The following is a 27,970-nucleotide window of genomic DNA, read 5'->3' as shown; positions in this document are numbered from 1 at the left end:
CATGAGATCATGACCTGACCCGAAGTCGGACGCTTAACCTGCTGAGCCACCCAGGCGCCCCAGACTGGGGGCTTTAAATGTATCTGCTAAGTCTCTTCACGTTTGCTGTCTTGTGTTGGTTAGAAGCACATCTCAGACTCCAACCAGCTCATGTCTTCGAGTCTGCTCTTGCTGCTATAACAAAATACCATAGACTGGGTGGCTTTAAACAAGGGACGTTTATTTCTCACTGTTCTGGAGGCTGAGAAGTTGCACAGTCAGGGGGCTGGCTCAGTTCCTGGTAAGAGCCCTGTTGCAGATGCCTTGTCACTGTGTCTTCATGGGGCAGGGAGAGAGCAAGAGATAGCTCTCTGGTCTCTCTTAAGAGCACTAATCCCATCATGAGGACCCTACCCTAATTCATCCAAACCTAATCACCTCCCAAAGGCCCCACCTCCTAATACATCACGTGGGGGATTAGGGCTTTGACACATGAATGGAGGGGCGGACACAAACATTCAGTTCATAACTCTACCAAGAGAAAGGTTTTACGCAGGGTGTGTAGTCTGGGGGTACAAACTTGAGGGCCATTTAGAATTCAGCCCCCCTCTTGCCTTAGCTTACAAGTCATCTGACACCATCTAAGTAGGTAGCCTCCTCCCTTACGGTTCCCATCATGTCATAAGTGTAACTCTGATTGCTGTTTCACATAGTTAGATTATTTATTCACTTGTTTACTGTCTCTGATCGGATCACTAGCCCTGCGAGGGAGGGACTCTGCCTATCTGGTTCTCTGTTGTATTCCCAACGTTGACTAACCTAAAGTGTGATTGGCATTCATTAAATATTTGCCGAATGAATGTGGAAGGTTGCTAGTCGGCCAACAAGGAGATCATTCAACCTTGTTATGGATGGAGGAATGCTGATTGGAGGGGTCAGAAGAGCAGGGTTGAAAGAGTCATCTGTTGGTATGAGCACAGGCCCCTGGTATGAACCCGGGCCCCCTTAAACTCAAGGCCATGCTGGTCTACCTTGTTGCCCTGCTCACCTGTCATGCTTCAGGCACTGAGTCAGCTTGAGAGAAGAGGCAGTGACAACTTAGAGGGGTTGCTTTTCTGGGAGAATGTTCTAGCTTCCCTTCAAGATGCTCTAAGGTAGTAGTTCCTAACCAGGATGCACTTCAGCATGACCAGAGTCTCTTTCCCAAAACACTCTTGCCCAGCTCCACTCAGTGAGATTCTGATTTAGTCTAGGATGGTTTCTGTGTTGGATCCATGGTTTGAACAACTGCTCTTAGGATTTGAGGTTCAACTCTTGTCCTTCAGGACGTCTTACAGCGTTGGTATCTAGGGACAGAATTCAGGCCTCCTTTCGAATGCGGATAGTGTTTAGTCCTTGCTCCTTTAAAGCCTCCTGTGCTCCAGACCGTTGTAGGAGTTCCGGTGGCCCTCCGGCCAGAATAGAGTGCAGGTTGCAGAGTTGTACTCTTGGCCACTGTGAGGCGTGATGGAAAGATGGACTGTTGGTGGTTTGGTGGAGGGAAGAGAGGCCTTCCCTGGTTCCGAGTCGGCTGAGCTGCCCCAAGTATTGGGAGTGTGGAGAGTCTGTGTTGCCGCTAGGCTACGCTGCTCCATTGTCTGTTGGTTTTGCCTGTTCAGAAGCTGCTTTTCTCCTTCCTTAACTTCTCTTAAACCCTAACAGAGGGGAGAATTCAATCAGGTTTAGTAATCTTTGCCTGAGACCTAACTATTAATTATTCCACATGATTGCTGCCTACTGTTCCTACAATGCACATATTGTATTTCTCTGTTTAAGGGAAGTTGTGATTGCCAACTTTTTATTGCTTTACCTAGGCCTCTTGGCAGCTCTTTGTTTTTTTTTTTTAAATAACATTGGTAGGAGTTCAAAGGGAGTCACATATAAACGATGGCATGCGCTTTTGACCCGACAGAAGACTGTAGAGCTTGGGAGGTTGTATGGTGGTCACATAACAAAAGGAAAGGAGGACAGAGTACTGTGTTCTGGTAGAGAAAAGAGCATAGTGCTTGGAATGGTAGGAGGTCACAAGAAATGGGCTCAAGAGCTCCAACTTTCTGAAATAATCTGTGGCTGTCCCTTGCTTAGACTGTTCTCTCAGCAGACTCTTTTCTGGGCTTTTCTAGTCCATTCTCAATTCCGATATCAAAATGTTGCCAACCCTTAGCTTGTCCTGTGTCTCCATCTTCTGGGAGTCTGGACGGACTCTACATGTTGTTGATCAGAAACTCCTACCCAGACCCCTGGACATTTTCACTGGCTTTTCCTTCTATTTTCCAGCTCAGCATTTCCCAGACTGCTTTGGGGCACTCTCCTCATGGTCTGTAGAAAATGTGGGGAAGGTTGTTGGCAGTGTTCTCCTGGGGGAGGTTCTTGGCATCTGCTAGGACACGAAAGGTTCTTCTTCATCCTTACTCAGGAAACCTTTTCCACTTGGTTCAACCCAGTGCTTGTCTCACCTTCTCTGGGCACAGAGCACTCCAGTGGGAAGACCATGCAATGTATTGAGAGAGAGCATTAACTTGTTGTTGTTGTTTTAAATGTAAATAGATTTTTTTAGAGCAGTTTTAAGTTCACAGCAACACTGAGCAGAAAGCACAGAACGTTCCCAAATACCCCTTCCCCCCTCCATACGCACAGCCTCCCCCATTATCAACATCCCGCACCACGGTGGTACCTGTGTTGGAATTGCTGGGCCTACATTAACACATCATTGTTACCCAAAGTCCATAATTCACATTAGGGTTTACTCCTGGTATTGCACTTCCTATTTCTATAGATTTTGACAAGTGTCAAATGACATGTAGCCACTGTTATAGCATCATACAGAATGGTTTCACTGCCCTAAAAATTCTCTGTGCTCTGTCTATTCATCCCACCCTCAACCCCTGATTTAAAAAGCCAAGCAAGTTGGGAAATGCTGCTTTAGACGCTCTTTGTATTTCTCCTAGGCACGCTCACGGGCCCCCTTTCTTTGGCCTACACAACCTTCTCCATTTCCAGGGTGTAGGCTTGGAATGTCCTTAGCTCCAAGGACCCATGTGTTTTTCCCCTCTGTTTAATGAGTAGTGAAATTGCTTTAATAATCTTTCCCTAAATTATTGAAAGCAAATTCTTCCTGAAGGTTTTTATGTCCAGTATATGATTCCATTTCCTGAAATGAAATCTCTGAAGATGAATCTGTTTATAAATCTTTGTATCTTTCTGTTTTCTGTGTCCCTCTCACGCTCCTCCCTCCTTCCACCTTCCTTTTCTCAGCGAATATTTATTGGGAACCTGCCAAGGGCCTGAGATGGTACTTGATCATTGGACATATGAATAATTAAGGTGGACTCTCCACCCCAGGCACATGTGGACGCCTGAGGGTTCAGGACTGCATTGGGTTGCAACCACTCTGTGGGGTGGGGTGGGGGGGCCCTGACCCTTTATCAGTGCTCATTCCTGTGGTATTGCATGCGATGTGCTCAGGTGCACACAGCTGTTCATGCTATCAGTGTTGTGTGTCGTGGGTCACAAGCTCCCCAGGAACAGAGATGAAGCCCTCATACAGCCAAGGCCATGGTATACAGTACCCAAAGATGGATTCAGTGACTTGATGTGCACAGATAACCTAAGGCCAGCAAAGAGCCACAGGGTGTATACATACAAACCGCAGAATGGAGACATTTCACATACAGTTTGCAGACCGATGCCTTGATTTTTTTTTTTTTCCAGCTCTTGTCACATATAGAGAAACTTCGAACCTCCATGATAGACGATCTAAATGCAAGTAATGTTTTCTACAAGAAAAGGATAGAAGATCTAGGGCAGAGACTCCAGGAACAGAATGAACTGATTATCACGCAGAGACAACAGGTATTTGGGGCTATATATTGGCACTGTTTTTCCTTAAGTAGCGCAATTTATCTAAGAACATTTTGTTTTATTTTAGAGCATTTGTAAGTTGGATAAGATAAAGGAGGTAGGATATTTTCTTCCATATGGTTGTTTGTAAAAGCACATCCAGTAGTTTTTTCAAGGTATTTTTAAAAACCTGTAAAGAGCAAGCAGATTTATTCAACTGGAATTTAGAATAAATTTGAAGAGAAGAATTTCTCTTCGTGATTACTTTGAGAAGAAGCCCAATCCAAATGCTGCTTCTATAAAACTTTTGCCTTCATGTCTCTAAAGTCCATTTGTCCCCTGTCTTTGGGGGATTTCATGAAAAAAGTTAATTTGCTAAGTACGGTTATCTTGTCCATTATCTAGCATGTCCCTATCCGGTTTCAAACATGAATCGTTAGAAAACTGTTTTTCTTTGCAGATTAAAGAGTTTACCAGTAGACCATTAAACAGTGTCAGTGAACCCAAAGGTGAGTGGACCAGGATCCCAGTGTTGGAGGCAAGGCAGGCCTCCCTAACCGTGCACCAGTCATCAGAAGAATGCGGGGTCCCGATGGTTGACAGGCACTAAAATGACATTCCTGTGGTGACTTTAATTTTAGCGATCTGTTACTGAGATCCAGAAAGTTGAAGAATTTTAAATACCTAGACTGTTGTTGAATGGCCTTATATGCTTTTTATCAGAATACTGTTATGCACAAAATGCATCCTTAGTAACCATACCTCTGGACTGATGTGCCATAAGGTGAATTTACAGTTAAAAGCAAAAGGTCTAGAGACAAACTGGGCTCGGCGCCCATCTCCGGCATTGTGCGGCTCTGTGAGTCTCTGCCTCAGTTTCCTCAGCTCTAAAGTTGGAGTATGAAGAGTTAGCTACATCATAGTCTTGTTATGAGGATTACATGGGAGAGCATATATAAAGTGCACCTGTTAAACACTGGCAACAACTATTGTTAATGACCCTAACCTCAGTTTCTCTAAAGTACTGGAGAGGCTTCCTGTGTCATTCTCAGCCATGGCAGTTGGAGTTTAAAGATTTATTCTAGGCACAGTTGGGGCACAGACAATCCCCGTCTCATTCGGGAGCGAGTCTAGAAGGGATGCTGGAGCCAGAAGTGCAGGGTTTCCTGATAAAGCGTAAAATTTACCTTTGTCTGGACCCCTTTCAAATAATCCAAGTTCCTGCTTGTCTCAGGTTGTTAAAGGGGTACTTGTCTGCTTGAGGAGCACAGGTTGGGGATTGGTAATGGGTGCATGAGCTACATTTCCTCCTCGAATCTGGGGGTCCTGGGGGTTCATTGGCCTACATACTTGGTTCCCTCTTGTTTTGAGATAAAGCTTTGGGAAGGGCTATTGTCCCCTATAACTTCTCTTCAAACGGTGAGAGTCCAGGTAGTGAGCAATACCTATATAATTACTTAGCATAAATATTTGACTGACCATAATTTTAGGAAAAAGTTTTATAAGGATTTATGTTAAACACCTTTACTCTGTTGGATGAGTGACTATATGTTGGTAAATTTTTTTTTTCCTGAGGGAAAAGATTAGTATAAGGGCTGGCAAAATATGACCCATAGCTTGTGATTTTTGTTATTAATTAATTAACTTTTTTATTTCAGGGAATCCTTTAACCTGGCAAACATTGGAATCTAAGCCAACTGCCCCAGCTGTATCTAGTAAGTTTCTATAATAGCCTCAGGGTTCAAAAGATACTTTAATAGTGCTAAACCAATACATGACTTATTATTTTTAGAGACTCTTCTTTGAAAACCAGTGTGTTTGCAAAGTATATAATAATCTATTTTGATTCCTGGCTTTGACCTAGTTCTAAAACCCAAGACAAGACTGTAAATATCTGTGTAATTTTGTGGTGATTTTTGGTTAGCCATACCTAACCTATTATTTGTCAGGTCTGTTCTCTGTGTCCCTCCCATGCTTGTACTTGTGGGTTTACAATGTGACTGTGTGGGGTGGCCACCACATTTTGGCATCGCTGAGGGTCAGTGCTGCAGGCTTTGACCTGGTGTTCCATCAGTCACTCACTTGAGGAGGGCTCGGCAAGTCTGTCTTCCGGAACCATCAGGGTTTGGCTATAATCCACAAAGACATAATCTGAAGAGTTTAGAAACGGAAAGATTGTTTTCCTAATAATAGTTAAACAGTTGAAATATTCTTATTATTCTTTTAGTCCATTCAGGAAAGCGTAAGGATGGAGGAAGTAAGGGTGATCCTGGACAAGAGAGGACGTGCGTGCAAACAGGGATCAGAATACCAGGGAAGGGTTCAGGCTGAGGCTAGGCGCTGAGTGACGGTACCATTCATATGGGCCCAGGACAGTAGTGATGAGCATGTTTGGGAATTTGGCACAATTGACTGGGAAATGCTAATGGTTTTCACCGCTCAGTCTTCTCAAATGCTTCTGGAGGCCTCTCGAGGTTACTTCTGCAAGCAGAAGAGGGTGAGAAGTGCTGAGGAGGGAAGGGCAGGTTCGTGCCAAGAGTGGGGTTGAGGGGATGGTAAAAGCTGGGCTTACATCTTATGGAAAAAATGCATTTTGTAGAAGGATGACAAGGTTAAAAGGCATTAAATTGTTATTGTTCATACTTTGTACTTGGCACAGTATTGGAACAATCTTTTGTTCCACTAAAACTTTATTTACAAAGACAGATGGTGGACTAGTATGTTCCATGGGTTTTACTTTTGCAAACCTTGATCTAGATTATGAAAGTTGCAAATGGCTTTCAGGGTCTTGTTTCTAGGGTCTGTGTGTGTCATTTACACAGAGCTAGGAGTTGAACACTTTCACCAGTGGCCGTTGTAAAGACAAAAATGTATGCCCATGGAGGAAGCTAAGGCTTGTGGCCAGTATTTTTCAGAGTAGGATTAGAATTAAAGATCTATCGTAATAAGCTAGTGGAAGAGAAAACTGATAGACAAATACATAGTCCAGAGAGGAACCTCAGGTAAGAATTGTCAAATATTGGAAGGGAGGCTGTGGAATCTAATTTTCTGACGATATTTTAAAAGTAGAAAGCATTTAGTCTTCCTTGAATCAGACTTCTCTCTAAAGGCTTTGACTGAGTTAATGCCTTCTCACAATGTGTTCCAGCCCAGTGATTGGATTTTTAAAATTGATTTATTGTACATGAACGTTCATATCAGCATTATTCACAACAGCCAAAAAGTAGAAACACCCAAATACCCGTCATCTAATGAATAGATATATAAAATGTGGTCAGTCCATACAGTGGAATTGGCTGATGCTAACATGCGATGTGCAACACAGATGAACTTTGAAAATGTGGTGTTAAGTGAAAGAAGCCATTTACACAGGACCCCAATGTTTGAGTCCATTTTATATGAAATGCCCCAAAATGAGGCAAATCCACAGAGACAGAAAGTAGATCAGTGCTTGTCAGGGACCGTGGGTAGGAAGAAATGGGGAGTCGTGGCTAATGGATGTTTGGGTGCGTGTGATGAAAATGTTCTAACATTAGTAGTGGTTATGGTTGTACAGCTCTGAGTTCACTAAACACCACTGAATTCTGTATTTTCAAAGGGCAAACCGCATTTCAATAAAGCTGTTACAGAGAATTGGTTTAGGTTAGCTGGTGACTGTCACCTGAAACATTTGTCCCTTAGGATCTGTATATATCTTGACTTATTGGAGGAGTGCTTGATTATCAAGTTGAGATGCTTATGCTTTTGTTACGGGAGCCTGTGAGCTTTCTCTCTTTGTGCTGTTTCAGTGACTGCCTCAGCCCCACAGACTTTGGATGCTAAACCAAGTCTAACAATGGCACACGGTAAGTTTCAGCCAAGTCTCAGCATTTTATGTGCAGTTTCTGCCCTGAGTCAGAGAACTTATTAACTAAAAGTGCTTCTGTGGGGGTAATTATGCAAAACAAAACAGAAGACGTTTTAGCAAATGCAAAACAGTTAATAAAACTACAGCCTTCATATGTAATATTATCGTAAACTGTGAATATACCTACTAAAGGCATAAAGTAAAACCTGTATATGTTGCTGGACTCACAAGCAGAGATTTTTAACTTTGAGTAGTACTTTGATTATGTGTGATTTCGGGCGGAAAGTAGTAGGTGTTGGGTAAGAAGGTGATTTTCTACTAGACCAGCCAACCAGCACGTGCCACAGGGCATGTGTGACTGTTTTTGTAACTTTCAGTGTGGCAGCAAATCACCTTTTTTAAACAAACAGTTTCAGCGATTGGTTGGAAAAATCTAGAAAAGACATGTGACAGAAACCAAAGGGAAAAGTAGGAACCACTGGTGGAAATCACTGCCAGGAGTCCATTCTTGGACCAGGGGCACAAAGATGATAATTGTTAATCACATGATCCAATAGATAGGGTGAATTTTTGTAGCCGTATTTTATTTTTATACTATTAAAGTGTTTACAGTCTTTGCAAGCATGTTTTTAGTACATTGTTTTCCTGTGGTCACCTGTGTATTAACTGAATTAAAATGGGAGAGGAATCAACTTTTTTCTGCTATCTACAAATGCTTCTGGAATGTAAATGATTACTTCATTGCATTTTAGTTAGACTTAAATCCATGGTCAGTCATATCAGACTTTGTGTCTTCAGAAGTGTTCTGGTTCATATGATCGTGGCCTTTTGTAATTATCTCTTTGCTCACTGATGGACTCATGAAGTGTTTATTGCCCCTCACTTTTTTTTTCCAAAGGTCATTTCAGGCATTTCAGGAGGATCAATACCCTTGAGCATATGTGTTCACACTATGTGATGCATAAATTCCCTACTTAGTGGGTGTTATTATTGGCAAGTGTTTATAGAACACTCGGGTTTTCTCCCTCTGGGCCAGTAAAAGAGATAAAATGTATGTTGCATCTATGTCAATTTGCTTTAATATTGAATAGACAAGAAAACTTCCCCTGGCAATTGCTCTCTACTCATATTCTTTATCTTGGGTCTAAAATCTCTGTCTTGCCTTCTTTTTCAGGGTTGATTTTTATAACGCATTGCCGACTGCTTCTCTGTACTTTCACAGCGTGCTATAGTTTCTTCTTCTGTCTTTTGTTACTTTGTTATCATTAGCCTTTTGTGTGACAGTGTCTGAGGTCTACATTTTCTTTGTTAAAACAAAAAATGTAAATATTTTTGGCACCCCTATAGTAAGTATGTTTAGTATTTTGGACCCCTATAGTAAGTATGTAAGTAAGTAAGTAAGCTGTCTGGAGTTAATTCAAGAGTCCTGACAAATCCATCAGTTTCAAAGCACTGTGTTCCTTATGGACTTTGCCCTGATTGGAGCTGGACTGCATGAACCAGCCATGCCCCCTTGTTGGCATCTGCTGGGATTAAAATGCTAGTTTTAAATGCCAGCCAGACCTGGCATGAGGCCTGCAGTCTTTGGATTGGGATCTGAGCTGATTTGTGAGCATCTCAATGGGCAGGAGCAAGGAGGAGGCTAGTACGGGGGCCCACTGACCTGCCCCCCACCCCCGGCCATGGCAGTGTCCCCAACGGTAGGGGTGGGGGAGGGGGCAGGGAGAGTAAGTCTGTATTGCATAACATTATTTAGGCCGATTACGTCTCAGTCTTTCCTTTTCCATCTCAGAGCTTGATGAGGTTCTTTACTGTGAGAAATGTCGTGATTACTCACTGTCTTAGGTTGGAGATCTGCAGGTGGGAGGTTATTGGGCAGTGCTCTTGGACAACCCCCGTGAGAGAAGACGTGGGTGGAAGGGGACGTTGAACCCAGATACAGCTGCAGTGGAGGCCTCGTCAGATCTCACCGGGGGCTTTAGAGCTGGGATGGGCAGTTCAGAATTTTCCTGGATCGAGCAATCAGTTACAAGATGTGGGCTGTCCCAGAGAGGAGGCAGGGGTGTAGGCCACTCCTTTCAGCCAAGACAAAGCAAAAAATAGAAGCAAAAGGTAACAGGAACGCACTAGATGTGAATTAATGGTGCAGATGAATTATTTGGCTGAGCATAGAGTATGCAGAAGAGATTTGAAGGAAGTAAGGTTGGTTGAGACTGTTCATGGCAAGCACCGTGTGCCAGACTATAGCTGTTCAGGCCGTTCTTGTGACATTATGTAGCTTCTGAATGTTCTTGAGGCTGGGTGTGGCCAGACTTGGAGGGCTAAGCTTGCGGAAGCTTAGCCTGACCAGAGTGTATTCAAAGAATCAGAGCTGGAGAGACCAGCTGGGGCTCGAGTAGTGGTCTACAGGAGATTCTTCACCTAGGAATTGGGGTTGAGGTTTTGAAACAAGAGGGGGCAGACATACCAGCCATTCCCGGGAATTGGTGGAAAGGTACAGGTGCAGATGGTTCAGGCGAGGATGAGGGAAGGGTTAAGAACACGATGAGCTCACGGAGACCGTGCCATTTAGAGGACTCTGGGAGACAGATGCAGCCATTGCCAGTGGGAAGGCACATGGCTTCATGGCCAAGAGCCTAGACTTTGAAGGGAAGCAGACAGTCTGGATTCATAGTTGACTCAGGAAGCCGTAGGTTTGGGTTTCCCTGCCTGACAAATGGGGAGAGTAGTATTGGCTACTTTGGTGGGCTGTGGTGAGGATCAGGTGAAGCAGGACCTTTGGAACAGGAGCCAGTGAGCAAGCCCTGGCCAAACGTTAGCTTCTGGGGTGCGGCCGACAAGTGCCAAAGGGCTGGATAGAGATCTAAGAGTCTGTCTTCTGGAGGTTATGGTAGGAGACTGACATAACGATTTTTCTGGAAGCCTCTGGAGCGTTCACAGGGGAGAGACTTCAGCTCTCACCCTGGATGGAGATCTCAAACCAGGGCAGGAACTGGGTTGTTTGGAGGCTGGACCTGTGGCTTATAAGGCATAAGAATGGCAGGCCCTTCTCTTCACACTTGGACATCAGTCTGCTAGTTTAGGGAGCTGGGGTCTGGTGGGCCTCACTTGCTTTATTGTAGGAGCCTGGCTTCCCTCCCCTAGAACCCTGTCCTCTGCCCCACAGGAGCAAAGGTCACAGTTTTGAAGATTTATCCTGACTCCAGAGAAATAAGTCCTAAGATGATCTCTGTAATACAATGATAATAAATATGCATATGATGGTTTGGGGAGATTTTAGGGAGATTTTCCTCATAACTTTATTTTTGTCATTTTCACAAAGTATAATAAAATATATACCATGTGACTTTAAAAATTGAAATTAGCTCTCCTCCTAAAAATCCCTACTTTCAGCAGTTCAAACTAGTGAATAGTCTATTTGTGTAACTTTACCTTTTAATTTTTTTAATATTTTACTGAGATAAAATTGATCTATAACACGTATCAGGTGTACAACATGATTTGGTAATTGTATATATTGTGAAACGATCACCACAGGGTCTAGTTAACATCCATCGCCACACATAATTACAGGATTTTTTCTTTATTTATATGACTTTAAAATCTTGCTGCTGAATGACAAATTCGAAAGCACATTTCTAATGTTCAGCAGCCGTGATCCATGGATGTAATTAAATGCTTCTTTGTGTGATCATGTTCATGTTTCAAAATTAGACTACTATTTGCTAGGCCGTGTTCCAGAAGTTCCAGAAGTTTAAAATGCATTTCTCCCAGTCAACGTTAGATAGGTTGACTTGGTTGCTGAATAAGCTATAAGAGCCTATTTATATATACTTAAGTATAACATATATGTATTTATTTGTGTGTCCCTGTACATGTGTGCATATGTTTGTAGATGCCTAAAACAGAGTACCAGAAGTACCCTTCAGCAAATTAAATCTAGAACATCAGAGTAGGGGGTATTAAATCTTAGGGAATCTGTGCAAAGCACATAGATCTGTGCCCAACAAGCTGGTGGGCTCTCAGTAATTGTTGGCAGTTACTACCCTCAAGGTCACCCACTCTGGGGTCAGGTGGTGGAATGAAATGGCCTCGGCCCTGTGGGTGCAGGTGGAGAGCTCCCTGGGGAGGTCCCTGTGGCAGTCTCCAAGCTGAAGACGAGTGAAGCACGCACTTCCTAAGCTAGATCTCTGCATTTTATCCCGTGTCTGAAACCTGACTGCCTGACGCCCAAACCTGACCTTCCCCAGGAAGGAACTTTCCCTCTATTGATGGGATGGCATTTAGCTTTATCTGTGCTGCCTATGGGTTTCCTAGTGCACAGTCACCAGGAGGCCTCATCTCTGCAGCCCCCCCCCCGCACCCCCCCCCCCCACACACACACACCGGGCCCTGTTCTGGGGTGGGATTGGGAACAGCCTGCCTTCACGTGCAGTCTGTCCGCAGCCTTGCCCTGGTGGCTTTCCCGGAGTGGAAGCAGGTGTTGAACCGTGGTTTGGGGACACAGAGGCGTATAAGGACAGGGTCTTAGTCCTCCCACTGCCCCTCGGGCCACCCGTCCTCCACCATCCCGGTCCTCCCACTTAAAGGTCCCGGGGCTAATGACAAGTGGGAATCCCAGAGCCTTGGGCATTTTCAAATATTTTTATTTTTGGAACTGAAATCGCTTCATTAATTTTCTCTTTAGCCACCCTATCAAAATACCTTATAAGGAAAGTATTTGGGGGGGGGTGTGGATAAGTGAAGAAGACCTTTTGCAGTTGTGTCCTTAAAAGAATAGCATCAGGCACGAGGTTGCTGAGTGAGAAACTGGGTGTAATTATTTGAAAATATAATTTCCTGAGAGGGGACTTGATGGAAAAGACGTGGAAAGAGAAGATATCACGAAAAAGTGACCAGCTTTAACTGACTGCCTCCATATATTTTCCCCCAGCGAATCCTGCTGTTTGGGGCATGATTAAAATACTGCGGAACTATATGGGTCTCAAAGTTGTTTGCAAGGAAACTAATTTTACTTTGCTGTTGTCCTGTTTGTACTGTTCTTATTTTTCCTCATCGATAGAACAGGCATTCCCATCGCACATACTGGAACCAATAGAAGAGCTTTCAGAGGAAGAAAAAGGTAACCAAGGGCTCCATCAGGGGTCCTACCTGCCTAGAGTCTATTTAGATGCCAAAACGCAAGCCTTGAATCCGATCCAGTGGTTTTTGTCACACCGTATCCAAAGTAGGGAAGACATTTAGGTTTGGAGATTATGCTTTCAGTCTATCTGTAGTGATCTGTCATCTTACTCCTTGAACATGCTGTTATATTTTCTTTCCCCTGCATTCCTGCATTCTTAGCATCTGAATAAGACATTTTTGTGTCAGTCGTGTGCCCGATGATAACAAAAATATTCGTCGCACAGTAGGTATTTCTCACACCCTGGATCTGGGAAAGGAGTGGGTGAAGTACCCATTTCAAAATGATTTTAATAGCAAGAAAATCGTAATGTTTAAGCTCTCAATGTAGAATATTTAGGTGCAGAATAATATCTGTGTGGGCAAATTTGGGAGCTGTTCAAGGTTTGGGGAGATAATTAGAGCAATTGTTGCTTATTCATTTGGCAGTTCTCAAAATCACTTTCTGTCCATTAATTTTGAAGTTTATGAAAAATGTTCCACATTATTAAGAGTATTTTCTATGCCAGACTTGTAGATCCTAACACCATTACATCTGAATCTGTTTATCATCATTTTCTCCTTAACAGTGATAATGCTTGACCATTTATCACCTCTTCAGGAGAAAGCAAATGGTTAATATGTATATAGATTCTGGCCTTGGCATTTGTGTTAGAGAATTAAAATTTTTTTATTAAAAATTTTTTTAATCTTTATTTTTGAGAGAGAGACAGAGAGAGAGAGAGAGAGAGAAAGAAAGCACAAGTGGGGGAGGGGGAGAGAGAGAGGGAGACACAGAATCTGAAGCAGGCTCCAGGCTCTGAGCTGTCAGCACAGAGCCCAACGCAGGGCTTAAACTCACGAAATATGAGATCATGACCTGAGCTGAAGTTGGAGGCTTAACAGCCGTGAGCCACCCAGCCGCCCCAAGAATTAAAATTATATATTCCAATTTGCAAATTCTTAATAGTTATTATAACTTCTTCTGTGTTATCTAGACAACTTTTTCCAAATTGTTTAGAAATTGAGAAGTGACTAAACCAGGCACATCTATAAAATCTATGCAATGTGTATTTTCAATTTGCTTTCAAGTAACATGCTTTCTCCCTCCTCCATGTCATTTACTGATGTCTGGAACACAAAATATCTTATTCTGTGAAGAATCTATGTAATGCATCAGGAGGTTCATAGAAAGGGTCCAAAATTTTTAAACAGGAGCCCCAAATCATACGGTTCACACTCATTTAAAAAACGAGTCAGCTAGGTTCCAAGAGGAGTCCTGCTTTGTCCACCATCACTTGGGGCCCTGCTTCCTCCCGCTGCACCCTTCTGCCTCTGTTTCTTTTAAAATTCTCTACCCAGACCATGTAGGGGGTGAGTTTGGGTGGCAAACACCGTCATTGGTTGTGTTGCCACATGCACGGGACCAGACTGGGAAAGAAAATAATCTTTGCCACCCTCGACTGCGTTCAGACACAGCTCTAGTGGGACATAGGAAAGGGCTGCAGACCACCAGAAAGCCCTGAGTCCCAAGCACACTGTTACAGAAGCCAGGGACCCAATGAATCCTTCCAGTGCTTCCATGGGGCCAGCAGATTAATTGCCATCAATAAATTCCTCAGCTGTGCTAACATTTTGCGATGATATCTGTGCAGCTAAATTTTGGCAGTGGTTTGTTTGCAAAGCGCTGTGGCTGTTACCAAGAAGTAAGGCATGCATGACTATTTCTGCGTCCGTACTTTTTTGACAGTCCCAAAGAGGCATATTTGATCTTGCTGTCCTATAGGACGTTAGGATGTGAGGGCCAGGAGGGCTCTCAGGGGCCGTTTTATTGTTCAGAACCTCGAAACACAGGGGGATCGGGAGCTTGCTCCAAGCTGTTGGGCTTCATTAGCGACGGGACTGGAACTAAAGTCCAGGTGTTCTGCTTTCCGTAGTTTAATGCAAGGAATGAAGTGAGAGAGGCAGGCTGGTCCAGGACTGGCAGGGTGCCCTTGGAGCAGTCTCTTTACCTCTCTGTTTTTAGTGTCTTCAGGTGAAAAATGAGACAATTAATTACTAGATGATGAAGTCCCTTCCGACTCGGAAATTCTGTTTTGGTTTTTTTTACTGTTTGCTTTGCACTGCAATTATTTGCTCACCATGAATGCTGTGTCATTAGTCTGATATATAACTGATCATTTGTGTGGGCTGTTATCCACTGGCCACCTACCTGGGTATGCTTTACATTTAAAAAAAATTTTTTTTAATGTTTATTTGTGTGGGAGAGAGAGGGAGAAGTAGGGGCAGAGAGAGAGGGAGACACAGAATCTAAAGCAGGATCCAGGCTCCCAGGTGTCAGCACAGAGCCCGACGCGGGGCTTGAAATCATAAACGGTGAGATCATGACCTAACCTAACGTCAGGTGCTTAACCGACTGACCCAGGCACCCCATGCCTTAAATTTTTTAATGAGAGGAAATGCTGATCCTTAGAAAGTTTTGTCTTACTGATCTTGTGAGCGGTATGTGCTTTAATTAAAGTCTTCAGCTGTGATTGGCTTTCAAGTGATTAATTCCACCTTTACATAAAAACTTTATGTTTTTTCTCCTGTTCATTCTATATTCTTTCTTTTGCTTCTTATCGGCCAGCTCCAGCCTTCTGAGAGCCTCCTACCAAGAGGTTTCTAATTATTCATAAATGAATAATCCAAAGCAAGCATCAACATATAAAGTGATTTTGAGGACAGAGGGAAATGTTTAATCTGCAGTCATTGTGGGAAACTCGGTCATCAGAATGAATTTGTCATCAGGGTTGAGAATGAACCCAGACCAATCAGCAAACAAATTCAGTTCACTTGACCCCAGTCCTGGAGCAGAAAGAGCCTGGAGCCTCTCTGGCTGTGCTTGTCTTCAGTTCCTTTTATATCCTGGATACTGACCCCAAAATTACCTTTGTGTAAACAGGGTGAGAGGTGTGTCTGTTTCACTGGTAGCACCATGACTCCCAGGCCATCTCTTTGTACCTCTTCTCATTTTAGCCCTAGATATTTGTGCACTTGATGGCCAACTAGCAGCCAAAGCCAACGACACGGCCATGGCTGCAGCTGGATTTTGGTGCATTATCTCTGGATTCTGATGCATTATCCATTCCTAGGACAGAAGTGCTTTTTTGTTTGTTTGTTTATTTTTGAAAGAGAGGGAGAGAGAGAGAGAGAGAGAGACACAATGTGAGTGGGGGAAGGGCAGAGAGAGGGAGACACAGTATCTGAAACAGGCTCCAGGTTCTGAGCTGTCAGCACAGAGCCCAACACTGGGCTCCAATTCACAGACCAGACTGTGAGATTATGATTTGAGCTGAAGTCAAACGCTTAACCGCTTAACCAACTGAGCCACCCAGGCGTCCCAGAAGTGCTTTTTTTTTTTTTTTTTTTTTAAGGTGGCTCCAGAATACGGGAAAACATTGGTGGGAAAACAGCATGAATGCTGAGACTATAAAATTTGAGATTACTTCTGACTTATATTAATATATAATCTTACAAAATTTCATAATTTCAGTTTAGCAAGCCGCAGTACCAAAGTATAGCAAAGCATTATCATGCAGGACCTTTCCTTCTATTTAATGTACATATCATCATTTGACTGATTTTGCCCTCAGCAAAACCGGTTATTAATGAGCAGAAACATTCTTTACCTGCTGGTATCGCACTAAGGTTTAGAGAACATCTGAACCACAGAGCGTTTTGTTGAGGGTCTTCTGTCAATCTGAGTGCCGTGGGTCCCTACACTTCCCATGGACTGAGGTGGGGGAGGGAAGAATGGGTGTCTCTGGAGCCCCTGGAGCCCCAGACCCACTAGATGCTGGCATCTGGTGCTACCCTTGTTGGGTGAAACACCCCTGTTTGGAGAATAGACTCCAAAATGATAGCACTGGTGATGTGTTCTCTCAGATCTGGCATGGGACATTCACCAAGGGTCTGAACAGCCCACCGTGAGGCCTCTTGCATCAAATTCTCAGCTCCTTTGACATCGGACTCAGTTCAGGGTCATGTAGACATGCCCCTTCTCCAAATGCTCTTGAAGTAGACATTTTTTAGTGGGAAGGAAAAGCTAGAATATGGCCTATTGTTTTTTCTTTGCTTTTAATTAGAAAGGCTCTTTTAAACAGAATATACTTCTCCCAAGACCTGTATTAACCTCTTTTTCATTTTGGTAAATATTTTGGGAGGGGTTATAATTTTCATGTTTTGAAATTTTGTATAAACTTCTACCGAATTTATTAAATAAAAACTTAATTATTTAATGTAAACTGGGCTTCTTCATAAAATGATACATAAATTCTAACTGAATTTAAGACAGATGAATTCTTCAGAAAGTAGCAAAATAATTTTAGGATAAACCATTGAACTTCTAAAGGATTTATTTTTTCTACCGTGCTTCTATAGAGACATTTCTCTTGCATTATTTATCTAGTTATAATTCAGTTAAGTGGGAGGGGCAGAGAAAGAGGGAGAGGGAGAATCCCAAGCAGGCTCTGCACCTGTTAGTGCAGAGCTAGACATGGGGCTTGAACCCACGAACTGTGAGACCATGACCTGAGACAGAAACAAGAGCCAGCCGCTTAACCGACTGAGACACACAGGTGCCCCTAAAGACACTGAAGTTTTTTTTAATGTTTATTTATTTTTGAAGAAGAGAGAGACAGAGTGTGGGGGGCGGGGGGGGGGGCGCAGAAAGAGAGGGAGACACAGAATCCGAAGCAGGCTCCAGGCTCCGAGCTGTCAGCACAGAGCCCGACGCGGGGCTCGAACCCACAAACCGCAAGATCATGACCTGAGCCAAAGTCGGACGCCCAACCGACTGAGCCACCCAGGCGCCCCAAGACACTGAAGTTTTAAAGCAAACTTAAGATAGTTTTGAAAGTTGTGATACTTCAGCATTATATATTGTGCTTGAATGACCAAATGACCCAAAAACTGTATTACAAAATGCTTGCTTGCTGTTTAAAAGTGGTGTTTTGCCATTTTCTGCTTAGGGATTTTATGTATTTTTGTTTTTTCTTCTCTTTTCTTTTTTCTTTTCTTTTCTTTTTTAAATTTACATCCAAGTTCGTTAAGATACAATGTAGTATTGCTTTCAGGAGTTGAATCTAGTGATTCATCACATACATATAACAGCCAGTGCTCATCACAAGGGCCCTCCTTACTGTCCATCATCCATTTAGCCCATCCTCCACCCCACCCCCCCCATCGCCTCCAGCAACCCTCAGTTTGTTCTCTGTATTTAAGAGTCTCATGGTTTGCCTCCCACTCTGTTTTTATCTTATTTTTCCTTCCCTTTCCCTATGTTCAGTCTGTTTTGTTTCTTAAATTCCACATGTGAGTGAAATCATATGATACTTGTTTTTCTCTGACTTATTTTCGCTTAGCATAATACACTCCAGTTCAGGAATATTTAATTTTTTTTAACACATTTTGTAAACCTTATTTCAGGAAGGGAGAATGAACAGAAACTAAGTAACAACAAGATACATTTAAGGAAAGCTTTGAAGGGTAACCCCTCCCTCAATAAGGAAATCAGAAACATGTTGGAGCAGAGTTTGCTGGAGAAACTGGAAACCTTGGGGATTAATGCGGTAAGCTCATTCATTTCAGGAACACTTGTTGGTTTTGCTTTATTTTGCTTTCTCAATGGGAAGGGATCAGAGAAGAGAAGAAGGCATGTCTGCTCTGTCCTTGTGGATTCATTCTGTCCTGATGGCCCACCTTGCATTGTTGGTTAGTCAGACAGACAGACACACACACACACACACACACACCCCTCTGTGCATTTGGTCCTAGCACTCAACAGCCTCTCACCGCTAACCAATCATGTAGAGTCATTCACACATCCCCTGTCCCACTGCGCTGGGAGTGCCTTTCGAGGTCAGAATAGCGTGTTGTGGTATGTTAGGGCATCCGCTTACCTCACATGCAGCCATAAAGACAAGAGGTTGGCATAGTTCGTGCTAACAAATGTTCATGAAATGAAGAACATGCCAGGATAATTCGGTTAACGGTTCATCTCTTCAGGATATACGTGGTATTTCAAGTGATCACTTCAGTAGAGTGCTAAGAACTGTGGAATCAGCAAGACATGAGCGAGAAAGACAAATACCTAACATTCAGCAAATTCGAGAATTCCTTGAACGTGAGGTCAGCTGTAAAATCGAGGAGAGAAACTTACTGTCCTCAGGTAAGCCCGTAACTGGCTGCCATTGCATTTCTGCACATAGGAGCGAAATCCAGTTCTCTTTCATAATTTTAAATGTCTCACAAACTCTAGAACTTGATTGGCAAGTCTAATACCATATGAACCATTTATATGTTGGGTCTCGGATTTTATTTTTATATTAAAAATTGCCTGTGGTGTGGACTCTAGACCCAAGAGATGAGTTTGTTGGTTTCAACTGCCAGTGTAGACAGTATTGTGGTATTTTCTTCTTCACTCACTGATCATCAAGGCAATGGAGATTCATGAATGATACTACTATTCCAGATAAGTATGGTGCTTCTCAAATGGATACCCTCTCAACTGGAGAAATACCCAAGGCAGTGCAACTTCCTCCCAAAAGCAGACAATTGATTAGGCAAAGACCTGTTTTCACTGATAGGACATCTGTTCCCAAGTGAGTATTTTTAATGCTAAAATTTTTGTATAAAAGGTTTTTTTTAATGTTTATTTATTTTTGAGAGAGAGAGACAGAGACAGAGCACAAGCCGGGGAGGAGCAGAGAGAGAGGGAGACACAGAATCCAAAGCAGGCTCCAGGCTCCAGGCTGTGAGCATGGAGCCCGATGCGGGGCTTGAACTCCTGAACTGCAAAATCATGACCTGAGCCAAAGTCGGATGCTCAATCGACCGAGCCACCCAGGCACCCCTGATAGACTGGGTGGCTTTAAACAACAGCAATATGTTTTCTCACACTTCTGGAGATTAGAAGTCTGAAATCAGCGTGCAGTATGGTCGGGTTCTGGTGGCAGCTCACTTCTAGGCTTGCAGACAGACGCCTTTTTTCCCTTTTTTCTCACTGTATCCTCCCATGGCAGTCAGAGAGAGGACTGATCCTTCTTCTTTTTAAAAAGGACACTAATCCATTTATGGGGGCCCCCACCCTCATGACCTCAGATAAGCCTAATTACCTCCCAAAGACCCCTTCTTCTGAGAGCATCACATTGGGGGTTAGGGGTTCCACACACGGATTTTAGGGGGACACACACTCACCCCACAACAAGGTTTGACTCAGCCAAGAGTCACACGTACAGCTCCGGCCTGTCACGGGCACTGGCACACTCGTTGCTGCTGATCCTCGTTAACATACGTTCAAAGCCACAATCACCAATCCCATAGAAATTTACATTAAATTATGTTATTGGTCCATGCCGTTTAGAAATCGTTTTCTGTTGTTTTTTAGAATTAAGAAAAATATCACAGAAGATCATTTTCCCAAAAAGTCTTCAACTCTTACGTGAGTACTTGGGAGCGGGGAGCAGCCATTTAAAAAATTCTTTTCACTGAACGTTCCTTTTATCGTAAATTAGTGTGTGCACTGTGATTAACTAAAGCCCTAATGATTAAACATCGTAATTGATTTGTTACTCTTTTATGACATGTCTTTGTTTCTTTACCAGATTTTATGTAAGTCAGTAGCACTTATCACATCTTGACCTCCACTAAGAAGTGAGACCGCCCTGAGTCATTTCCGTTACTCCCCTCAGTGTCCAGTACTTTTCAATAAGCACAAAGAATTAAATGGATGATGTCAACTTTTAGCGGCTGGATTCTTGGTAGCACAGTCAGATGATATTTCAGTCTTCTCGCTCCTTGTGGAAATCAGGAATGGCCCTAGACCTTACTGTCTTCGGCCCTCTCGGGATACTAAGAATCCTAGCTGAGTTACTCATAAACTGTGTGCCACTGATTCAGTAGTTTACCTGTTTAAGCCTGTTTCCTTATCTGTTCAATGGGATGATGCTGCCTTTTTCACAGGATAGTTCTACTACAAATTAATACATGAAAAGGGCTTGCCTCAGTGCTTGGCAGTTCATGGGGGCTTAATAAATTATAGGTATATTTTTGTTTTTACTTATAATGTTTTTTAGTTTTGTTATTTTACTTATAATTTATATTTAAGGGAATATAATTTAAATATAAATTTGAGTATTTATAAGTAAATTTAATTTTATCATAACTGAAATTTATCATCAAGTTTTTCTGGAGATATTAATACTGTAAATATCTCTTCTTGAGGCACTGTGTATATATAGTAGAGACAATATAAACTATGTATATATCAACTATATATAAATATATATATAAACTATGTATATATAAACTATATATAAATATATATATAATAACCATATACAGTTATATATAAACTATATATATATAAACTATATGTATATAAACTATATATATAACTATATATAAATATATATTTAACTTATATATATATAGTTAGAGACAGTATAAATATAGTAGAGGCAATAAAAATGATTAACCCTTCAAAAGCACTCTTCATGTACATAATCTCATAGGAAGAGCCTTATTTCATGGGATGTAGTATAACAACATTGTCTGGAATTTAAATGCTCAAAGAATATTTTTTTTTTGAGAGAGAGAGAGAAGGGGAGGGGCAGAGAGAGAGAGGGAGAGAGAGAATACCCAGCAGAGTCCATGCTGTCAGTGCAGAGCCCAGCTTGGGCTCTCATGAGCCTGTGAGATCACGACCTGAGCTGAAATCAAGAGTCAGACACTTAACCCAGTGAGCCCCCAGGCACCCCAGGAGAGAGAGAGTCTTAAGCAGATTCCACGCTTAGCATGGAGCCCCACACGGGACTTGATCCCATGATGCTGGGATCATTACCTGAGCCGAAATCAAGAGTTAGACACTTACCCGACTGAGCCACCCAGGAGCCCTAAGTGCTCAAAGAATATTCTTAAATGAACAAACACTACTCTGAACTTCTCACTGTAAAATAGAATGCTCTTTTAAAAGGCATATCCTGTAATGTGAAGTGACTGAAAATCCTGAATCATTGTAAATCCTGAAATGGGAAAACAATGCCGTTTGGGTTTTCATTTGTTTAGGACGCCGCCCTTCAGTTCAGAGGAAGAGTTGGATGGTGAGGACCTCATCCAGGCATGCGCATCCCCAGACTTACTTCTCGTGCAGTCATCCAAAAGCAACAAGAATAGCTTTGGAAAGAACACTGTCAAAAGTGACACTGACTGGACCGAGGGTAGTGAAATCGAGGACTCCGATATTTCTCCCAAGCCCACAGGTGAGCTGTTGTCATTGAAAATCCTTCAGGAAATTTTGTTTAGGACAGTGCTTCCTAACTAGGGGCACGAAGCACCGGGAGTCTGAGCTGGGAAAGTGCTCACAGGAAGGATGGGGCTAATCCAAAAGCTACTGTTGCCGAAGGAAGACAGACAGGGCACAGCAACTGACTGATGTGCAAGTGGAAGGTGAGGAGGGAGCTGGGGATACCTAAGTGTGTCAGTTTCCTAGGGCTTTAGGAACAAAGTGCTGCATGCCTTGTGGCTTTGAACAAATTTCTTGTCTCTGTTCCAGAAGCTGAAAGGCCAAAATCAAGGGTGGCAAGGTTGGTTCTTTGTGAGGGCCACGAGGGAAAGATCTGGTGTGAGCCTTTGGCCTTGGCTTGCCAATGGCCGTCTGGTCCCTGTGTCTCATCACATCACCTTGCCCCTGTTCGTTTTTGTGTCTGAATGTCCCGTTTTTATAAGGACACTAGTCATACTGGATTATGCCCCGCCCCCTAATGACCTCACTTTAATTTGATTACCCCTTTAAAGGCCTTATCTCAAAATAAGATCATGTTCTGAAATATTGGGGGTCAGGACATCAACATATGCACATGGAGGGATACAACTCAGCCCATACACTGGGTGCCTGTAAGAATGGCTGTTCTTATGCACCGTGCTGCCTTTGGGTGTGGCAGTTCTAGAGGAGCAGAAAAGCCAAGTGTAGGACTGCTGATAATTTGAAGAGAAGTGGGGCATAAGGGTCATTTCTTAAAAAAGAAGTTCTGCTTAATGCAGTTAAACATTATATATTTCAAACACCTCAGATATCATTAATTTATCGTATTGTATACAATTTATATATGTACACATAATTATGTAAAATATAATTAATTTCAAAACAGTTAATACTGTTTTTGAAAATACCCACGTGAATATTCCACTTATACAGACTACCTTGCTGAAGTGAACATTTCTTTTTTTTTTTTTAATGTTTATTTATTTTTGAAGGAAAGAAAGACAGAGTGTGAGTGGGGGAGGGGCAGAGAGAGAGGGAGGCGCAGAATCCGAAGCAGGTTCCAGGCTCTGAGCTGTCAGCACAGAGCCCGACGTGGGGCTCAAACCCACAAACTGCGGGATCACCACCTGAGCTGAAGTCAGATGCTTAACCAACTGAGCCACCCAGGCGTCCAAAATGAACGTTTCTGACCACAACTTGAATGAAACCATCCTTCTTTGATTTAAAATGAAAACTTTATTACTTCTAGTCTAGGGGATCATGATCTTTTTAAAAGGGATTATTATAAGGGCATTAATGTAACTTTTTGTCAATGCCCAAAATATATCAATTGATTTTAATTTAATAAATATGATTTTTTGCAAAGCTTACATTTTTTCAAAGTCGCCTGTAAAGTTATTTTGGAACCAAACATAGATAATGATTTTTTTTTTTTTAACTGTACCTATTTCCTGTTGGTCACATAGGAACCTCCATTAAAACGCTGACCGAAAAAGTTGAAAAGACGGTTTCAAATCATGGAAGTGTGAACAAGCCATTTGGTGGGATTAACGTTGCTGAGGCGTTCATCAAGAAAGAACTGAAAGAAGACCTGAAGGTGAAATCACTTTTGCTTGCTAGACACACACAGAGAAATTCATCTTTTAACGGGTTATCCTTACTAATTGTATGTCCTTTTTATAGTGAAATATTAAACAAACCTAGTTACTTGGTGTAGCCAGAGGTTGAGACTTTTACCTTATCTCACTTGCCATCTTGCCTTTCTTTCCATTCTGTAGAGAATCAAAGATACTGGGGTGCTAACTGGTAATAAGGCAACATGTGCTTATCAAGTTCTACAGGTTTTCAAATGCCTGTCACATGTCGGGCTTGACACTTGCAGGTGTTAGACGGTTTGTACACAGAAACGTGTGACTGACTAGAACCTGGGGCCTCAGATCCGAGTCGGTGGCATGACCTGACCGTAAAATGGGGACTTGTCGAGGTCTGGCCCCACTTGGGAGCTGGCGTTGGTGGAGAAATGCATCAGAGATCTGAGGGCAGAGCCCAAGCTCTTCCTCCTGAAGGGAGGAGAGGCCCTGACACATTCTGAGGTCCCAACGCCAGGACACCGGAAGTGTTTCTGTGGATGGAGGGCTCCTGTTGTATTTCCGGGCGTCGTTCATCTGTGCCGACTGGGTCTTCCAGTGGGCCTTCCAAGTCACTGCTTGCTTAGATTTAACTCTTCTCCTGCCCATCTAGGGACCCAGAGCATTTTGCCAAACTACTTTTAGTAGTGTTATTTGTATTGTACAAGCCAAAAGTGACAAAACGTATCACTCAAGCAAGAGAAAGCTAATGTGTCTTCCTTAGAAAAGGGGCAGTAGAAATGTGTGCTCCTTCAGTCGGGGCCTTTTCTGCAGGGCCCTTATGTGGCGTCTCCTGAAGTTCAGTGTCACATTATCACAGAGGGAAGAGCCCCAGACCCTGCCTAGTTCCTACTTAGGGAGCACCCTTACTTTACTACTACAACATAGTGTTTCTGGGATTTTGGAAACTCATGGTTGGTAGAGGAGGTAGGAAACCTACATTTCCATGGCAAAACAAAAAACAAAAAACAAAAACAATAAAAGAGGTGGTTCTGTCTGCTTTCAAAACACAGCTTTCCAAGTTCGTTTCATTCCCTTCCAGAAATGACCAGATGGGCAATCCTCCGAGATTCCCCAAATTCAAGTCATTCTGTGTCAGCAGCTCAGTCTAGCCAACAGCACGACCAAGGGGCGCTAACATGGACCGCGTCTTTATGAAACGTTCATTACTCTCCTTTTCTTTTAGTGCACAGATGTGGACGATGAAGACTGGGACATATCATCCTTAGAGGAAGAAAAATCTTTAGGGAAAAAAACTGGGCAAGAACAGAAGGAACATCTACCTTTGAAGAATGAGCCAAATTCTACTCAAGTGCCAAATGCCTGGGTTGCATCTAATCTCCAGGGGCCAAAGGGAGAAGGTTTGCTGCTTTAACATCTTACAGGAGCTTGGTCTACTTTCTAATTATTTGTGTTTCTTCCTTATAAATATCTAATTAAACTTAATATATCATACAAGTATCGATGCTTTATGTTATTTTAAAAAGGACTAAATGTGCACAACATCTGATCTGTATATATTTATTTAATTTGGGCCTAATCTTTGGATTTTAATTTTATTACTTTAATTTTAACATTATTTTTGAGAACGCCCATACAAATATTCATGCTTCATGCAGATGCCTCGCAGAAAATTAGAATTTCTGATCACACACCTGAGTGGGGCCATTCTTCTGGCAGTCTTCCTGAATTAATCTGCTCACACATCAAATGTTTTTATTTTCTTTGAAGAAAGATTTCTCTTGCAACATCGTAGCCAGTGGGATGAATTACAAATGAAACCCTGAGGTGACATTGTTCTTGGGTGAGACCTAGCATCTGGCTATGTCCGGGAACTTAAGTCTCAATGTATGTTTAATTTTTAAAATTATAAAATGTAATCTATGTATTTTTTAATCAAAGAAATTCTGCCCATGGTGAAAGCCAAGGGTCACAGAAGGGCTCCTCTGTGTGCCCCTCACCTCGTATGTTACCTCGAGTTCCCCCACATGTGAGTAGTGGGTTACGCTAGTGTCCAGACTCAACACCTGTAGACGTTAACTGTTGGTGTCCTGCTAAGACAGACGGGGGTCTGGCTCATTTTCTCCCCTCACTACACCTCTCATGACCCCTCTTCAGGGTCTTCAGGCCCCTATTGGTAGCTTTAATACATGCAGACCTCTCCCTTTGTCCTTTCCATTTTCAGCAAGATCTCTTGCCACCTCACTCTGTAAGATGCCAAGAGGAGCCATTGCCATGTCCGTCCTTCAAGTCAACTTTTCTCTCCTCCAGGGTGGGAGCCGTGCCTATACTGCCACACCGTGCCCATCACCAGGTTGCCTGTGCTGTCTGAAGGTTGATTCTGACAGTCACAACCTGACGACCGTGTGTACATTACAGTAACTGTATGCACACGGGACCGAGAGGATGCTCTGAATACCTTCCCTTTCTCTTCTCCCCGTGGCATGACCTCACGCCCCTCAAAGAAAAGATGTCTAGAGGACACTCAAGTGGAAATCTCTGCACCACACTATTTTGGTGGCTCAGCACACTTCTTAACATCATATTAAAGCCCACATCCCCTAGAAAATCCTTTTTTTCCCCACCATTTAATTCCTACTTGGCTTATTATAATTTGATTCTGCTTTCTTTACACCTACTACTCAGAGTCCGTAACAGTGACAAAACATTATCGAGCACAGTCAGGATGCAGACCCTGTGCTGAATGCAGGGAAGGAGAGATGCTGAGTGGAAGCCTCCACGTAGGGGTCCAGTGAGGGTGTCCAGGAGACGTGGCCATTCCGTGGCCAGACTGCACCCAGCCTCCTCCACAGCCTGCGGACGCTGGGGCCTGCGGATGGGTGAACAGACTCAGACACCCAAGTTTCGGAGTTTTACAGGCTCCTCAGTGTGCTGGTTTGATCACTCAGGCCTCCTCTTCCTCCCCCCACAGGACTTCAAGATGAATCAAGCACGTTGAAAAGCAGCTTAGTAACTGTGACTGATTGGAGTGACTCTTCAGATGTGTGACTACAGCCCCAGAGTCAGAAGGTCCAGACGCCAACAGGATTTCAGTAATCTGCCCACAGGATCCTTAACGCTCTTGCCCTACGGTATTTCCCACAAGAACAAGGAAGCGGATTCAAAGAACAAGGGTCTCTTTAACAGCACCTAATTCAGTATTGAAAACAAAAACTGTCAACAGTATTTCGAAGCATACAAAGGTGTTTAAGACTTCTGCTGCTTAAAAATAATGTGTCATTGAAGTCATAAAAAGTTTTCTCTTCAGAGCAGTACTCTAGTGTTTAAGCGCATTTTTTCGACTAATTTTTAAGTGAATTTTTTTTAAACTTATAGCCAGTTTGGGTTCGAATTAAAGCTTTTTTTTTAAATACCTTTCTTATATACATTGTCACACTGGAAGTGATTTATTATAAAATTCTGTTAGTATGCTTAAAACTGAATTAGTGGAATCAGTGAAATCTTACGAGTAGACTGGTTATTTTTCACATAGAAATAAGTTTAGAATTATAAAAATATAGCTAGGCCCACGCTAAATACATTTTCCAGAAGTACCTGTACCAGACTCAGCTTTGAGCCATTGTAAGCATGTTGTTATTAAACAATTATTTTAGAACTTTAAACACCATTTCTGCAGTATAACCTTTACCTTGGATATTTTATGAATAAAATGTAGCTGTTTTAAACATCAAGTTATCAGAATATGAAAAGATTGGGTCATTACTGAATTCATATGTGTATGTAGAGTTTTTCCCCCCTTTTTTCAAATGCCCAACCCATATTATAAAATACCTCAAAACTATTAGTTCTGTTCTTAACAATTGTCAATGGTCGCAAAGTTCATATAAACTGTTTTTTGCATTTTTTGTACTTTGTGGTACTACGTGTACTCTTGTTTCCAAAAAAAAGGTAACATTTTAACTAATGGTCTGTTGGGTTTTGGATGTCTTTTTCAATTTGCCAACCTTTTAAGTAAAGGCCTCCATTACATCACTGTGACTGTAGCTGAGTTACTCATTAAAGACAGTTCTGAGCTAAACTTACTTTATTGGCGGGGGGGGGGGGGGGGGGGGGGGTAGGCTTGCCCTGTTAGCTGTGCCACAACAGCCTAATCTAAAGTCACAACAATTTATTATGCTTCTGCCCCTCCCTGCCCCTTCCTCGCCCCTTCCT

At 42.6% G+C, this 27,970-nt stretch overlaps 1 protein-coding gene across 3 annotated transcripts in view; it reads left to right on the top strand.

The window, feature by feature from the left end:
• DZIP1 (DAZ interacting zinc finger protein 1) overlaps window positions 1–27,790 on the top strand; it is a 52,875-nt gene extending 25,085 nt beyond the window's left edge. Inside the window, exons 8-20 of one of the 3 annotated variants that reach the window (XM_042929267.1) lie at window positions 3,730–3,870; window positions 4,319–4,367; window positions 5,517–5,573; window positions 7,647–7,703; window positions 12,768–12,827; window positions 18,335–18,477; window positions 18,914–19,076; window positions 19,380–19,509; window positions 20,295–20,348; window positions 21,974–22,167; window positions 23,636–23,766; window positions 24,984–25,158; window positions 26,730–27,790. In XM_042929267.1, coding sequence (XP_042785201.1) covers window positions 3,730–3,870; window positions 4,319–4,367; window positions 5,517–5,573; window positions 7,647–7,703; window positions 12,768–12,827; window positions 18,335–18,477; window positions 18,914–19,076; window positions 19,380–19,509; window positions 20,295–20,348; window positions 21,974–22,167; window positions 23,636–23,766; window positions 24,984–25,158; window positions 26,730–26,806 — 1,431 coding nt within the window. In that variant the 3' untranslated portion in view covers window positions 26,807–27,790. The remainder of the gene's footprint in view (window positions 1–3,729; window positions 3,871–4,318; window positions 4,368–5,516; window positions 5,574–7,646; window positions 7,704–12,767; window positions 12,828–18,334; window positions 18,478–18,913; window positions 19,077–19,379; window positions 19,510–20,294; window positions 20,349–21,973; window positions 22,168–23,635; window positions 23,767–24,983; window positions 25,159–26,729) is intronic. The other 2 variants (XM_042929275.1, XM_042929285.1) reach the window with 2 other exon arrangements.
• The last annotated feature ends 180 nt before the right edge of the window (window positions 27,791–27,970 follow it).

The sequence above is a fragment of the Panthera leo genome, chromosome A1 (assembly GCF_018350215.1).
Source record: "Panthera leo isolate Ple1 chromosome A1, P.leo_Ple1_pat1.1, whole genome shotgun sequence".
Taxonomy (NCBI): domain Eukaryota; kingdom Metazoa; phylum Chordata; class Mammalia; order Carnivora; family Felidae; genus Panthera; species Panthera leo.
This window is presented reverse-complemented; position numbering and strand designations above follow the sequence as displayed.